At 41.4% G+C, this 17,204-nt stretch overlaps 1 protein-coding gene across 1 annotated transcript; it reads left to right on the forward strand.

The window, feature by feature from the left end:
* Nucleotides 1-563: 563 nt before the first annotated feature.
* LOC137901568 (DNA-binding protein RFX7-like) lies at nt 564-13,294 on the forward strand. The gene is made up of 9 exons (XM_068745645.1): nt 564-694; nt 4,381-4,414; nt 6,144-6,229; nt 6,438-6,560; nt 7,443-7,559; nt 8,021-8,105; nt 8,231-8,444; nt 9,126-9,406; nt 10,187-13,294. Exons 1-9 carry the CDS (start codon nt 564-566, stop codon nt 13,292-13,294), a joined length of 4,179 nt encoding a protein of 1,392 aa, XP_068601746.1.
* The last annotated feature ends 3,910 nt before the right edge of the window (nt 13,295-17,204 follow it).

Below are 17,204 nucleotides of genomic sequence, written 5' to 3' on the forward strand. Positions count from 1 at the left end.
TCATTTTAATTATCTTAAAGGCGATTCTAAACGATCATGCATTTTCTTTTAATCCCTGGCTCCACGTTTATAGTAACGCGCTCAGTAGTAACGCGCATCTTGTTTTTATGGCCGCGTCCTAGTGCGCATGCGTCCCACACACACACACACACACACACACACACACACACACACACACACAGAGGACTACTCAGCGTGGAGACGGGCAGAGACCCTCTGAACGTGACAGACGCGACTCACCGGAGAGACCCGCGAGTTGTTTACCTGCTGTCTGTTTACTGTGTACACCTGCGCGTGTCCGTGTCCGTGTCCGTGTCCGTGCGTTACCTGCCGCTGGACGGCGACACCGACTTTCCCCTGCTCGGTCTCTTTGCTTCGTCCAGTCTTTTGGGACTTAAAGGGAGTGATGTCGGAGGACTGGGACGCAACAACAAGAGGACGCCCCGATGTCCCGTTAACATCGCAGTGCCCTTCGGCCGTCGTTTAACGTCACACGCCCCGCACCGACAGCCCGGTCCGGTCCGGTCCGGTCCGCGCTCGACCCCGAGGCTCGCCCCACCGTGATGGAGGAAAAGGACCCCCAGCAGCAGCAGCAGGAGGCGGACGGCGGGGCGAGGGGTCTGCCGGGCCTGCTGCCCGGGCTGCATGGCGCAGAGGGTAGCGCGCTGCAGCTGAGGATCAAGAGCTCCATATGGTGAGGAGTCCCCGCCGCACGCACCTTTCAGGGATAACGCACATGTTACCAGAAGATCAAGTTATACTTTCTAAATAATAGTCTGTGAAGTATCAGGAAAAAAAAAAGAAAAAGGTTATTTACCTTAGAAAGTCATTTAGTGGCAGAAAATACTTAAATACTCTGCAGCAGTAAATGTATGTGGCCCAGTGTAAGAATAGTCCTGCCTTATAAGAAGTACAGCGGTTTAAAGTATCACAAGCACAATCTCTCATCATGTGTGTTACGTACTACAATGTTGTCATACTTTGTACATCACGTACTTGTATGTAATACTGGTACAATAATGTGAGAAGCTTTTTGTTTGAGTTTTTTTTGGTAATTAGATGAAGCTGACTAACTTTTTGTTTTTGTTAGTCAGCGGCGAGTAAGTCTGTGATGCTCTCAGATAAATGGAACTAAGTAAAAAGTGCAGTATTTCCCTCTGAACTGCAGTGAAGATGAAATACGAGTGACATTAACTAGAGTTCCATTTCAACACTGCTTACCTCTGCTACTAAAGAGGTTGTTTTTAATCTGTGTTTGCTTGTTTTTTTATGTCGAAGAATTACAAAAAAGGAAATGTACAACAGGATTGTATAACAGTTAGTATAAACGTATGCAGGGTTAGGCAAGGAACACAATTAGTTCGCTACAGATTTGGATGTAGAGACAGATTGAGGTTTTTTTTTTTCAACCTTTCAGTGCAAGATGGGATGAAACTTTGTGGAGAGGTGGGTCAGACGTAGGACTGCTGGGTCTTGGCCGAGGTGCCTTTCTCGTTATAAATATATAGACGTAGTTTCCATAACATCACCATTTCATATAATGCGTTCTGAGGGTCCTTCCTGCACACTGAGCAGCGAGTGGCTCTTGTTGAAGTGATTTTGAGTCGATGGACAGCTCAGTCTCTTTACCTGTTGCTCAGCTTAAGTAGAAATAGTGGACAGAAATATTGTGTCGCTCGTAGACGTTTGGGTTGGACGTTGATGCCGTCAGATCAGAGTCTGTTGACCGTCGCTCCTTTTATTAGGGTCAGACCTTGACGTGGACAGTGGTGGAATATATCCAGTTACATTTGTTCATGTGCTGTACAATTTTCAGGTTCAGCTTTTTAACTCTGCGGGATTGATTTTTATATTGTTATATTATGATCTTTTGAACTCTAAATACTGACCCGGGGAAATTGGTCCCACCTAGATTAACATATTCACATCAATAAATGGTCAATGAAATGTTAAGTACATTTTAGAGATAAACCGTTAGTGAAGATAAAGAATCATTTAATTATCCAGTCATAGCAGAATAAGACAACAAGCTGATTAATGTCCATATTTAAATATATCTGCCTTAAAAATCTACAATCGGTCAACTTTTACATTATAAAACAGTATAGACAGAATAAGGTTTAAATTCTTAATGACCTAATTTTGTAATAAAATACATCTTACTGGATAATTCACCTTGAGTATAGTTCAATGAAATTATTTCAGATGCAGGGCATTAACTTGTACTAGAATATTCATTTTTTTAATTGAGTCAATGCTTCAGCGTGTGTCTGTTTTTTAAAATCTTAATATTCCCATAATATACATCATGATGATGATGATGAATATATTTATTAGATAGAATCCACTCACTAATATCACAAAGCCGCTACAGTTCCAATAGGAGGAATTCTCTTTTTGCGACGCAGATTCATACAACACAGCGCATTTTGATTACAGCACAAATATACAGTCATAAATCAACAATAAAATGTATTTTTGGAAGCTGCTCACACCAGATCTGAATAAGATTTGACCAGATAATCTGAATTATTGTCACACGTCTTTAATTAAAAAGAGTTTACAAAGCTGAGACTTGTTCATCTATCTTTAGGCTGCAAATTACTATTACAAAAATAAGAGGCAGAATCACTTGATTATGAGTCATGCGAAGTCAAAAATTACCACCAGGAAAAAAAAAAAGTCTTGCCTCTGTCGCATTACAAATTCAGAAAGACTGAATGAAAAGCGAAGCAAAGAAGTGACAGAATATTTTATATGACACAGATTATACAGCTACTGATGCAGGATGCTGTTCTTCAAGGATGATGCTCTGATGTGCTCTGACAACAAATAGCCTTTTTATTTCTCCATGTGAATGAACTCAAGTACAGTTCTGCTACTTAAATATCATAAAATGTCAGCAGAATACCAGGAAGCACAACAGTTCAGAGTTGAGCCTGCGTCTGCAGGAAGAACCTCAATGATGTAAAACCGGAGCGATGACATCACATCGCTGTGCTGAAGACACGCTGGTGCAGATTCTCATTCATCAGGTCATGAAATCATTGAAGGTTGAATTTGAGAGAGGCTGAGACTGGTGGAGGCCTTAGACCCCCCCCCCCCCCCACCTCTGTTTAGAGATGGTGGTTCCAGTTTGTCAAAGATGGCTTCTTTCACTCCCCTCTCACACCAGTTGTTTTCTCTGCCCAAAATGTGTGTTCTTCAGTTATTCAAGAACACAAGAAGCCTCTTGGATGAAGGTGAAATGTCTGCTTATAAAATCCAAAAACCTTTAATCAAAACAGAAATATTGATGTTCACCTCAGAGTGTCACGGTAGAAGGAAACCATCTTGGTTGGAATTAAGCAAAATGATACTATAATAAAGTTCTGTGGACAAGCCTGCGCCTGATGTTTGCTATTTTATTCTTCTCAGTCTGTTGCTGAAATACATGGGAATATTTTACATAATGTGGTCTGAAGGTTCTTTTTTTATTGGCTCTGTTTTCTTCCTTCTCATGTTAGCAGTAGTCAAACCAGTTGTCATCCATTGCCTCTGCCTTACAAACAGCCCATCATCACTGGGCAGTCACCTGGTAACAGTACATTAAAGTGAACTGTTCTTGTTGTGGCTTAGAGCTTTTCCTGAGAATCTTTAAATGAGACTTAACCTTCCGTGTCTCAGTAAACAACAGCCCGGCCTATCTCCAGATTAGGAATTAGACCTGGGGAGGTTATTCATGTGGGCCTCTGAATAATGTTTCAATGGGTTAAATCGCTATGTCGTATGCACCTGCGTCTGTCGTCTTACCTCTGCCACAGAGGTTACGATTACAGTCCTTTTATTTGTTTGTTAGCAGAATATCTGAAAATGTAGAGAGATGGTTCTTTGAATTGGGAAGGGGTGGCTCGATTTTCAGATCGGATCCAGGAAATGATTTGGAGCCTTGATGCTCTTTGAATGTGCTTCTGACTTTTCAGTGTGTTTTTTTTTTTTTGGCAAATGTGACTGGTATTTTTTACAGTACAGATATGACTGTGCAAGACGCTTGATGATCAGATCATCATAATGAAACAGGAACAAAAGATTTCATTTTAAAAATGATTTAACATAATGACTAAAAAGTTCATTTGCCTCAACATTAAAATCAGTTTGGATGAAGCAGGGTCATACTTTATATTTCCTTAATGAGTATACGACAGCGCTACCTCTCTCTCTCTCTCTCTCTATGTATGATAACATGTGTTGCTGGTGATGGGATACATGACGTTAAAGATGCTGAAGGGAGGGTCGCCTCATACCGAACATTCCTGTGCTTTATAAATAAATACACTTTAGACACAAGCGCTCAAGTTACACCAGCTTCATACTAATTTATTCTATGTCTGTATTTTGCAGCAAATCCGTTCAGTCAAAAGTGGAAAACATTCTGGTGAGTATTCTTCAAACGTATTTACCGTACAAGTCGCAATTTAATGAAACCTCTTTAGTGTTTTCTCTTAATTTTGTCAGCACATACAGTGTCTGGCGAACAGAGTTGAAACACAATTGTTTTCCGATGTCCCAATTTACTAATTTCTTAATTTCTAATTTTCTGATATTTCATATATAAAAAAAAGAAGAATCAAATCTGGCTGTAAAAGGTATTTATTCCAATCTGTAGAGGGCACCTCTGAAGACACACGACCAGAATGACTTACTGACGTCATGCGGCTGCCTCTACAAGGTCAGCATTCATTGCTCAATGACAAAAACAAAGTTCTAAAATGTGTGAAAAATTGAAGTTATCGCTGTGTGGGATGTCGGCTCAAAGATGTGCAGTGGCCTGCAGTGAGCCCCTGCAGGGAATGGTGACAACAGATCCCTGACAGCAGACCCATCGATAGCAGACCAGTTGTCTCCACTGCCAGAGTAGAAATCAATATGATCAGGCTCAAACATTATAAGTTTCATTTCTAGATGGTACTTACTGTCAAATCATTTCTGACACAAACCCAGTCCACACACAGGAGCCAATGGAAATGGCAGCACAACCTCGATGACCACAATTCTCTGCAAGAAGTGGCAATCCTGAAATGCTTCACTCTTCCTTTCATGTTTGTGATAAGACTTTAAATTGTGAGTGCGGCAAGCTTCATGCGGAATGATACAGAAAAACCTTTTAGCAGAATTACATCTACATTGTGCGACAGCCCACACTGTGGACTTCATGGAACAGTCCTTACCCTCTTGGTTTTGTCCTGTACCCATCTCAATAGATGGATATATATATATATATATATATACCCACACACACATCATACTGCAGGCTCCCTGAGAGACAGGTTAACAGCAGAAGTCAACACACATGCAGCTGTCTGCAGCCATTCATGCATATTTATGCCTGAGACAATACCCTGCAAAGCAAACACATTTCCTTTAGGAGAGACTAGTGGTTGACTTAAATAAGATTGTTTATCAAGTCGGTTGATTCGGTGATATTTAGTCCTGCAGACTTGAGGGTTATCTGCCCTGCGCATCAGTACAGGTGGTGGTGGTGGCGGCTAATGACCCTGGTAAAGCGGATGAATGATGATCTAGGTGAATCCTTGAAGACTGAACAGTCTTCAAGGATTCGCTCGACTAGCTATTCAGACTGGACTCGGAAGCCAGACAGTCTTGTTTTTACAACATATTCTCAGATTATATGTACTGCTTATCGACTGTACTTACTGTTATTAAATTTGAGTCTAGCTAGTATTTGGCTATGGTGGCCTCAAGGCGTCAGTAAGTGGAATAGAAATATCTCCTGTTGCCAAGTTGTGTCCGAGGTTCTTCCTATTCAGTGGAGCAGTGAACATTTCCACCGCATAGAAACCTTGAAATGAAATGAAAGCTCTATGAATTAGTCAAACCTTCACATGTTCACAGATAAATACGGCTATGCTTTATTTTATAATATATTTATAGGAGTAGTCTTTAGTTTAAGTGGGATGTGAGATACATTTGAGGTGTCAGTTTTCAGGAATTATTGGATAATGGTTGAGATATTTCAGTCTGTCCCTCAGGTACCCTTACCCTTAGTCGCTAAGGGACCCTTACCCTTAGTCCCTCTCGCTCTTTGAAATCTACTGTGTAGTAAAGAATAGGAAACCAAAACATTAAACTTTTAATCTTTTCAGCAAGACGTAGAGAGGTTCACTGACATCGAAAAACTCTACCTCTACCTGAAGTTGCCTTCTGGTCCGATCAGCAGCACCGATAAAAGGTGAGGACACGCCTGCCCTGTGACGGGGAGATTCAGAACATGGACAGCTAATGAAATATTAGTGAAACAGAAAACATTTTAAATACTTTTTAATGTCTTTAAAAAGTATAGTTATGGTTTGGGTTCAGGCTGACTTGACAGGTGATTGGGAGGGGTCAGTAAAAGAAGTGCATCTTAATTTGCCAATCAATCCGTGTTCTTTTCTCAGTGACCAGTGCGCCCTGTCATCAAGCCGCACACAGCAGATGCATGCCTTCAGCTGGATCCACAATCATTTAGAGGAATATCCAGAGACATCTCTTCCCAAGCAGGAGGTCTATGATGAGTACAAGTAGGTGCAAACAGACACGGGAACCTTTCGGAGTTTTTGCCAAACACGTTTCCAATATTATTACATGTGGATAAATCTTTGTGTCACTATTTTTACTATTGTCTTCATTCATTATGAAACTTGCTGATCACCTTTTCATTAAATAACAGCCAGAAGCTTTGAAGATTCTTTCTCCTCCAAATTGCTGCTTGCTGAAGTGTCAGTATAAATAGACGCGCTCTCACAGAGTAGCATGTGTTGGTAATATTAGAATGGAAAGTCTGAGGCTGCCATTGAAATGCTCTGACTGTGTTATGTAACTGTCTTTTTAACTCTACCAGATCAAATATATAGAGCCCGCCAGAAACACTGGTGCCTTTAGAATAGACAGGTGAAATGCCTCTGAAGAGACGTAATGGGATTTTGTTCAAAACACCAAATCATTTTTAATTTTTTTTTGCATTGCACTTTTGAAATGATTCCGTTTATCACAGTTTTGGTTGAATTAAATGAAGGTGACCTGTGAAGGTCAGGTTTCAGAGATAGTTTGCTTGATGAGTAGAGCAGGAATCTGCCACAGCTCTATGTATATTGAACTTTTTCAGACTTACCACTTCATTCAAACTAACTGTTATTTTTTTTTAATACGTATAACATCGTGATAATTTCATCACTGCGATTGACTATCGACATTTTCCCCCAAGTAATTTTAATGTTCTGTGATTCCAACCTGTATTATCGCACAATTTTAATTTCAAAATGTAATTTTAGTTTTTCTACTTTTATCACTGTACGATCACCAGGATTTAGTATATTCATTGCTCAGAAAAATACTTGCAGGAATGTTTTTATTAAGGGCTCGTTCTTTACATCTAATTACATTTATTCTGTAATGTCTTTCAGGAGCTTCTGTGACAATCTGAACTACCACCCACTGAGTGCTGCAGACTTTGGAAAAATTATGAAAAATATCTTCCCGAACATGAAGGCGCGCCGACTTGGCATGAGAGGAAAATCGAAATATCCTTTACTGGAATAGATTGTAACAGTCTGGTCTCTGTCTCTGGTCACAGACCACCTGCTGTTGCAGTTCATAAGCTCTCTAAATATAGATGTGAAATGAAATAAAGTCTCACTCTCTGCTTCAGAAGCACAAGCGATATACAGAGGCCCTGGGTGTGACTGACTGTGATTCTGACCTTCATGAAAATATCATTTCTTTTTTCTTTTCAAAAGTCATAATGAAATTCGACCATTCAGATTTTGTCTAAAATGAGATCGTAGGCCTTTAATTTTAAGGGTTATTGTGTGGAAAATACTACAGACTAGTAAGAGAAAAGTGTAAATGTTATTGTGCTTTTCGTCTCTACAGTACTTCCAATTTTAAAATGTAAAATAACTGGCTCAGTATAATAAATACATGCAATCAACTTCTAATGCATTCATGGAATCACGTGCTTTTGATCTTAACAGCATCTCACATATTGCTATAGTGGCTTACGGAAGAGGCCCTTTGTTCACATGCCATCTCTTCCCACTCTGGACCTCCATAAAACAGGGGATGGAGTAAGCACGCTTATGCCTTCCTTCTCAGTATATCTGAACAATCCCTAAATATTCTGAATCCATTATGTTCATGTTTCTGTGATTCTGTGTGCCATTAATAGCACCTCTCATGCCTCTTCATGTAGCTCCAGTGTGATGTCATAGATTCGGCAGGTCACCTGACCAGCATGAAGGAGGATGTGCGATTTGCAGCCTGTGATCTGGTGTGTGAGTGGGCCCAAAAGGTTCTTAAACGCCAGTTTGATGCCGTGGAAGACTTGGCCCGCTTCCTAATCGACAGCCATTATATCAGTAACAAGTCTTTGGCAGCTCTCACGATCACAGCCGGCACAGCCACAGGTAAGAAGATGTCACCTCCATGTCTCATTTAAAAACAAGCCAGCAGTGGCACCTAGTGGCACCTAGTGGCATTATCGCTCCATGACTTCAATCATTTTTTATGAAAGGTTGGGATATTTTACTTATTTGTTTAATTTGTGCTTGTTTGGCTCCATTCATTCGTTTATATGAAGAGCTGATCTATTTTAAGGCTAAATTATATTATGGGGGGGGGGGGGGGGGTGTCACTTTTCTTTTTAATTGTAGTAATATAGTTGCAGTATGAAAAATACAGCAGCATTTACCAGGTTTCTTTGCTTTGTTGATGCAGGTGCGACATTTAAAATGCAGAGAAAGAAGCCTTGCAGTCAGTGTCACAGATGAAAAATGATCATTAGCAAATAAGTAGGTCAGTCGAAACCAAACAAAAAGCAAGTACGGGTAGATATAAGATTCCAGAGTCATGGATTATTTTACCATGAGCAGGTTCCACTTGCAAGGACTAAACAACACAATCTAATGCAGACGGCGTCTCTACTCCACTGAACAAACTACGCTGGTGGCTTTGAAACACCCAGCGCTAGTAATGAACCCCACAAAGCTGGAACTCCCATTGAATATTTGTTTGTTGCTAATCCTTGATATGCAGTAATATTGATGCATCTTATTACAAATCTAAATGCCTCTGTTCCATTTCTTTAGAGGTCAATACTCCACAGTTGGTCTCAGCATTCGTCCCCACGGCTGAGACTCACTCCTTCCAGCCTCACGTGACCACCCTTTCTTCACCCTCCATCGATGCCAAGCAGCAGCTCCAGAGGAAGATCCAGAGGAAGCAACAGGAGCAAAAGCTGCACTCTCCGTTACCAGGAGAGGGACAACCCAAAAGGGCAAACGATGGCGTGTCTTGCAATAGCCCCACCCCTCCATCGACACAGCCAGCCCTAGGCATCGTGGTCGCTGCTGTACCGAGCCCCATCACGGTGAGGATGCTGCACTTTCATAGGCAATAGCACTCTCTAGTCATCGGCTTTAATGCAACAACTCAATTAGTTAACAAGCGGAACAATCAGAGATTGCAGACCCTCGCCTCCAAGTGCCCTATCTCGCAATGCTAAAGAATCCTTTAAAAAATTATAGAATCTGGATCCAGATCCGGATCAACGAGCCGAGCCACGGACAGAACCTTGCTTGTGTAAACATTTCAAGTCGATTGGGTTACCAGTTTTTGAGTTATGCGCGTGGACAGACAGACAGACAGACAGACAGACAAACAGACCCAATTGCAATACCCTCGCCTCCCCTTCGGCGAGGGTAATTAGTAAAGCTTGACTGATGCATTGTGTTCAACTTTATACCTATAATTTTAAACTGAACAATAATTATGAAGTAATTAATAGAATTATCAACACAGTAAAGTAAAAAAAAAATAGCTGCTATATAAATGTTTATACATGTTTATACATTTCAGTGAGTCAATTGTTTCTTTCTGTAGACCCAGAATGATATGTCAGTTAATCATCTACTATCCAGTTATGTATTGTTTTATAAATGTGACAAAGCTCAAATTGTAAATGTTTTGGATTAAAAATTTAATTATGGCGTAATTGCAGCACCTGCCATATTCCCGAGTAGCCCAACCTATCTTCAAAATAATGTTATTTTATGTAATACAATAAAACTCTGTTTCAACAGACAGTATTCTGTCAATAATGATCATTAATAATAATAATAAGATGTGCTATTGTCCTTTTCTCCTGCAGGTACAGACAAGCAGACAGCGGACATCCCCCAGTCCAGTGAGAATAATAGAAAACAAAATGCTGCCTATTAACTTTCAAATGGTGACCCATCCAGTTCAGGCGCTAAAACAGAGCGCCAAAACCCCACAGCATATTTTAGCCAGTCCTGTGGGTGAACGCGCTGCACGACAACGTTATGCTCAAATCCTGCCAAAGCCTTCAGCCTCACCCGCCATCACTTTGCGTTCACCTTCCACCATGATCATTGGTAACAGCCCCATTAAGACTGTGATGAGTACATGTCATGTCAGTCCTGTCAGTCTGGTCAAGATGATTGCGCCAAACAGCAACAATAGCGCCACTTCCCTCGCAAACACGACTCTGCAACCAGCAACTGCAGTCAATAGCAGTCCATCAATTGTGGAAGACAGTAGTCACAATCAGAGGAGCACTTCTGCAGCCCTCACTCCTGCTGCAGACGTTCAGGCTGAAAATACCCATCCGATGGATGTTGAAATGGAAGTCGAAGCTATACATAACAGCCAAATTCAAAATCCTAGCAGTGTCATCTTACATGACGGAGCAATGGCAAATAGAGCCGGAGGGGCTGTACAGAGGGCCGCTAGCGTGCCTATCCCTCAAACTAGAGATTTCCTGGGTCTGGAGGAAACATCCAAGACAAACTGCTGCAGAGAACCCTTCTCTAGCACTAGCACTGTGGCAGCACCTGAAAGCAGCACCTTGCACTCAACTGCTGACAGTCAGACTGCCAGTGCTGTTGCTTTACTTAACACCAGCAGAACACCATCATTTGTGGAAACTGAAGGCGATACATCAGCAAAGCAAGGTTTCTGTTCCACTCAGAGCCTCAGGAAACGCTCAGGCCTCAGTCCAAACCTTTTGCCAATCAAGAGGGTTTTTCTTCCTCAGCAGGCTATAGATGGCACTGCTGGCCTTGGGTATGGTACTACAAATATAGAAGGTAACCTCCACAGGCCCGGAGCCCCGGCTAGACCTGAAAGTGCACCAGCATCTAGGGAGGTAGAAATGAGGATGAACTTGTCCACCCAAGTCCACACTTCCTCTGTAAGAGCCAGTGGCTTCTACTCTGTTGCCAAAACACCGAGCTCAATGCAGAGGGCAAACATGTCCGCTGTTATGGAAACTGGCAGCTCAGTCAGTCACACGTTCGTAAAGCAACAGCAGGGGCACACATTGGCTAACATGCATGCCATACCTGATAGCTTCCAAAAAGGGTCAGGTGTAAGTGATGCTCGGAGTTCTAACTCCACCACAGAGGCCATGGAACAACAGACCTACAGTCAGCGGTCCAAGGGCGTGAACGAACCCTTTGACTTCTTCCACCAAGCCTCGTCCTCGAGCCAGCACCCTACGCACACTGATACACACTACTTTCCCTTTGACGATGACGACCTGACTCAGGATAGCATTGTGGAGGAGCTGGTGCAGATGGAAGAGCAGATGAAACTTAACAACCTGCAGGCATTTGGAGACTATGACACATTACAGGGAATGGCAGACAACATGATGTCCAGCAGCCAGACCATCAAGGCATTCTGTCAGACTTCAAACAGCCACAGCAACCCCTTCCAAACCCCAACGCCGACCCCCACTCCTACACCCACCTCGGAAATGATGGGGGGCGGACAAGGGCTCACTGGAGAGAGCCCTTTCTCCCGCATCGTATCCACGACACCAGTGGACACCAGCCACCACACGCCAGTCGGTACTCCACACTCCAACTGCAGCAGCAACGTGCCACCCAGTCCAGTGGAGTGCAGGAATCCATTTGCATTTACGCCCATCAACTCCAGCATCACAGGCCTCGATGACGGCAGCACCGTCTCCTGCAGCCCCGTCAAGCCAATGCAGAGACCGATGGCCACCCATCCAGACAAGACGAGGCTTGAGTGGATGAATATCAGCTACAGCAACAGCAGCGGCACCATAAACAAGCCAAACAGTGGAATGGGAAATCTCCCCAGCTACCCAGGCCTGATAGGTGAGCATTTTCAAAAACCGCATGCCTTTGCCGTCCCTCATGCAAGATACCACGATGGCAAATTTGGCCGCTTGACCCCCATTTCACCGGTGCAGCAGCAAATTGCAAACTTGTCCAACTTGACCAAGCCGGAGGGTTTCGCTGTGCCTGCTCCTTTGGATAGCAAAGCCGCCAACACACCGTTTTCAACTTCTCGGTGTCGCAGTGTCAGTCCGGCTGTGCATCAGAGGATGTGTGGGAACGCGGGAAGCCTTCCCTTTAGCCCGCGTTCAGTGGTGTCTCCGTTTAACTTAACCCCTGAGATGCTAAACGTCTTTGCAAACAGTCAGACAAATCTTGGCGTGAGCAACATTGCTCAGAGGAGCCACTCTGTACCGCTCAACATCATGATGCAAACTGAGGTCCCGCCTACATCTGGCCAACAAGGCAGTCGTGAAAACATCACCGATATCCTTCTGAACAAGTTGCATGCAGACCATGATGACACTGTGCAGGGTCTGGGCATCAATAATTTACCATCAAACTATACTGCATGCATGAACCTCACCCAGATACTGGAGTCTGACTCCAACCTCTCCTACGGCGACGGCCACCTCAGCCTAATGGCCTCTGGCTCCACCAGCCCATGCAAGTTTCAGAGGCCAGGCTACCTTATGGAAAATACTGTAGATGAACAAGTGCTTTTCAGCTCAGCACAGCCAGCCTCTGGAGAGCAGCACCAAAAACAGACCCCATCGATGTTACCTCTGAGCTCACAGCAGCATCAGCAGCTGGATTTTAGCAGCACCATGAAAGACCTCCTGATAGACAACAGCCTCACTGCCGGTAGTCAGTTTATGCATCACATGTCAGACCTAACAACAGGACAGGCAGATGCCCACTGTGAAATCAGGATGAAATCAGAGCTCTCCGGTGGCATTAATGACCTGAACACATTAGACACCAACCTTCTGTTTGACCCCAGTCAGCAGCAAGGGCAGTATGCCACTCCAGAGGAGCTGGTGGACGACCCACTGTTTCAGCAGATGGCCAGCGAGGCGTCACATTCAAGCGGGCTTGACTGGCTAGAAAGCAAAGAGCATCCAACCGTTGGGTTGATGGGTTGAGACTGATATATGGAGCATTTAGTCCTGTTGGACTTTTAAACTTTGTTTGCTGTTTGACTAATTTATTTTCAGACATTTTAATTTTATTAAGTAACATTGGACACATTGTGGTTTGTCCAGTTTAAGTGTCAGGCTTGAAGTGCAGTGATGAGGAAACTTAAAATGCTGGTCATTTTCCTTTATTAGAGAACATCACCTCTCATTGTTTGATCAAGAACATTTCTGACAAGAAAACGTGTTTCTTGTGTTGTGTTTGATATTTTCACCAAATATTTAGTGGGAGAAAAAAATCACGACAGAACTTAAGAAACAAGATTATTATTAATCAGTCGTTTGCGTGATTTCTTTATTTCATTGTTTTTGAATCTCGGTAAATGTAAACATGATCCAACAAATGACAAGGTATGAAAGAAAAATATTTGTAGCGGTAAATGATGTCATAAGCTAAACATAAGAAAACTATTTGTGCAACGTAGGATGCAGAGTCATCAGAAAAACTTAAGTATATCATGTTATATCTGTTGGAGCTTTTAGGCATGAGCTTAGCTGCATTTTATTTAACAAACAAAAATACATGGTTAAAAGTATTCAATCATATAGAAAAATTATATATTGATGAATAGATAATGTTTATTAAGAGTAAAATTTACCAAATTATTCACCTATTTAATAATTTCTCATCAGCTGTCATCACAGATGGCTCACATTCATAAAGAGCATTAAGAATATCTCTCTATTACTCTGTGTGCCAGAACAATAAATGCTGATGAGAAATCTCTAAACTCAGAATGTCATACTTTAAAATCATCTGTTTATCTCCCTAATTTCAAGCTTTGAAATCTTGTTCTTTAAATGATGCCTCCCTGACAATCCTAGCAGCTTCTCAGAATAAGACAAAAGCAAATCTAAAAAAAACTGAAAATATTGACATCAGTAATGTATACATGCACAATACATATAGTTTAAATCAAATATATGTTTAGAAATAAGAAATATGTATACACAAGTATATGGGGGCAAAATTTAAAAATTGAGGGGGGTTCTCTAGTGGTCCTGAGCTGTTTTGTGTGAACCTGTTGAGCTAAGAAAATTATTTCTTACATTGACTCCCATATAATATCTTTATGTATGTACTCCGTATTATTATTTTTATTCAATTTTTAATTCATTTTAATTTGTACAGTCCCAGATCATAACAAAATGTTATCTCAAGGCACTTTTCAGGTAGAGCAGGGAACGATCTTCTCTTATAGAACCCAACTTGTCCTACGTGAGCAAGAACTGTGGCGACAGAGGCAAGGAAACATTTCATTTTAACAGGCAGAAACCTTGAGCAGAACCTACGACAGCCATCTGTCTTGATCTCTTGGGTTGAGAGAGAGCAAAAGAGAGAGAGAGAGGAAGACAGAGAGATAGAGTCCACCCTATGTGATAGTAGTGTCACACACATTGTGGAGGACCGTGGGTTACCTTTCAAGTTGTGCTACGTAGAAACATGCAGTGAAACATGAGGGCTGAACCATTTAACCTGTCATAGGAAAAATAAATAATTTTGAACAAGGTTTCTGCACTTTTAAATTGATGATTCTTATAAAGACTTATGGTACAATAAAATGAATAATACTCCTTTGCACTTACGAAATGCATTGCTTGTGATGTGTGAAAGAAATAAACCTGTGCGGTTAACACAAAGGTTTCCATCTGAAAATGACTGACTGGACTTTAAAGTCTGATTCCAGTTATTGTTTTCATCATCCTGCACTGACAATCTGTAGAAGTTGTTTTTCTGTACATGACACTGCACTGTTTCTTTGGATGTTGAAGGAGCATTTTTTTTTTTACTTCATGCCCTGAACTGATCAAATGTGAAAGTTTTTCTTGACATTGATTAAGGGCTATGTGTAAAGAAGTCATGCAACTGCAAATGAGGTGCGACTTGGGTGCTCGTCAGACTCTTGGTTTTGGAGAGCTTGTTTCCATACCAAAGACTTAACCTTTAATTATTAGCTTTCAAAACATGCACTGAGATCTTGGATGTCTAATATCAAGCTACTCTGTAATGGACATAGCCATAACTGAATATCAATCACGGAGAATAAAATGGGAAGTTAGTGAACAGTGTGTCTGTCACACTGGAATTGTGTCTTTGTAAAACCACATAGATCAGTACATATCAAAAATCACTTTGTTTTCTATTGTCGATGCTTTTCTAGATCCAACAGGCAAATAATGTTTTTATGGAGGGATTAAAAATGACGACTAATATATTCATCATGTGTTTGTACTGTAAGTCACACTAACTTTATTTGTTGTACATATTGGCAGTGTGTCCTCTTGTGTGTGCTTTTGTTCCACTATTTATTTTGAGTGTGTCTTTTGTACAGAGAATGTTGTCTTGATCTTGTGAATTCACAATACTCAGAATTGCACTGTTGTTATGTTTTGTAGCAAACTAAACTTTTTACAGGTTTAATAGCATATTACCACGTATCACACTCGGTTCTTTCGTCAGCGTGATTTATTCAGTACATTGTGGTGATTCATGACAAATATGCACTAAAGCGCTCGCAATGCATGAGGAATCGTGACTGTCCGTAATAATACTCCATATATAATCCAATATGTCGTGTCATATTGTAGACAAACTTCACAGCCAGTTGTTGAATCTGTTCTCTCAGTTTAGGTGCTTCTCTTTACCGTGCTTGTGACAACATTTGGCTAGCACTGGCATTTGTCTTTGATTACGATTTAACCCTTGCTCTTGTATAAGTGGTAGCGCTGTAAAGCTGCCCTCACCGCTAATGTCAGTGTACAGACACTTTGTCAGCATTTTAGCAAGTTCTTTTACAAGTGGAAATGCTTGCATTAATGGTTTTTAAAGACATTTTAGACTAATAAACATTTTTAAGTACATTTGTATCTTGAAGTGTTTGTTTCGTCTACTTATTTCAGAGACAGAGTCCATGACACGACAAGAGTGTCTTCTTTGTTTTCCAAGAAAACATTTACTTACCGTGACTTCTGATTGTGCCAATTTTCGGGAATTTGCAAGGATGTAATGGTTGGCTCAGGGCACCCTCTGCTTGCTTTCCAATTCCATAAGTCCATAATAACCTTGCCAGGGTTTAAATCCAGTTTGTGCCTGTGACTCAGTAATTTCACAACAATCCATAATATAATTATTTTACATTTGCAAAGCCTAAAGTAAAAATTTCACAGGATTAATTCTTAATCAGATTATTGTCTGAGTAAAACCTTTACTCAGTTTTATGCAATTCATTTTTAACAGGCCTTTGTGTTTGTTAAAGGACTGCATTTCCTACCACGCCCTCTTTGGTTATTTTGTTGCCGCTCCGAGTGAAGTACCAGAACACATTTGAGTTGATCTCATCGCTAAACATTTATTGACCGCAGGTACAGTTCTCTTTCTCCGCAGCTAGAGCAGAAACATTGTTCACAGGGTATTTAACAAGATTTTTTCTTACGTCAGCTTCTCCTCCTGCAAGACAGGATAACACACAATGCCACACTTTTTGCAATGCAGGGAGACCCCCCCCCAGATTTCAAATAATGGTCACTCCACTATTACCAGTACATGATGTTATTGTTTGAGGATTCATTTTACTTGCTTCCTTTACTAACCTTCCTCTTCCTCTACATCAGGGGTCCCCAAACCTTTTCCTGTGAGGGCCACATAACTTGATGGAGGGCCGGAGTCAGTTTATACAGGAAAAGTGTGACGATGGCAGGGGTGCCTAAACATTTATTGTTTTCCAGACAGCCACCAAATAACCCTTTCTTCACAAAAAAAAAGTCAGCAAATAAATAATAACACTATTAATAAAATAAATAATAACTAAATAACCCTTTCCGGGTTTGTCACAGAAAAAACGTCCATTGAACATGAACT

This window comes from Brachionichthys hirsutus, chromosome 1 (genome assembly GCF_040956055.1).
Source record: "Brachionichthys hirsutus isolate HB-005 chromosome 1, CSIRO-AGI_Bhir_v1, whole genome shotgun sequence".
In the NCBI taxonomy this organism is placed as follows: Eukaryota; Metazoa; Chordata; class Actinopteri; order Lophiiformes; family Brachionichthyidae; genus Brachionichthys; species Brachionichthys hirsutus.

Bases quoted from the DNA above. Each gene is read 5' to 3' on its own strand.
- LOC137901568 (XM_068745645.1), top strand. From the start codon at position 564: ATGGAGGAAAAGGACCCCCAGCAGCAGCAGCAGGAGGCGGACGGCGGG. The intron at 695-4,380 runs GTGAGGAGTCCC...TGTATTTTGCAG, and splicing joins AGGATCAAGAGCTCCATATG to CAAATCCGTTCAGTCAAAAG. The intron at 6,230-6,437 runs GTGAGGACACGC...TTCTTTTCTCAG, and splicing joins ATCAGCAGCACCGATAAAAG to TGACCAGTGCGCCCTGTCAT.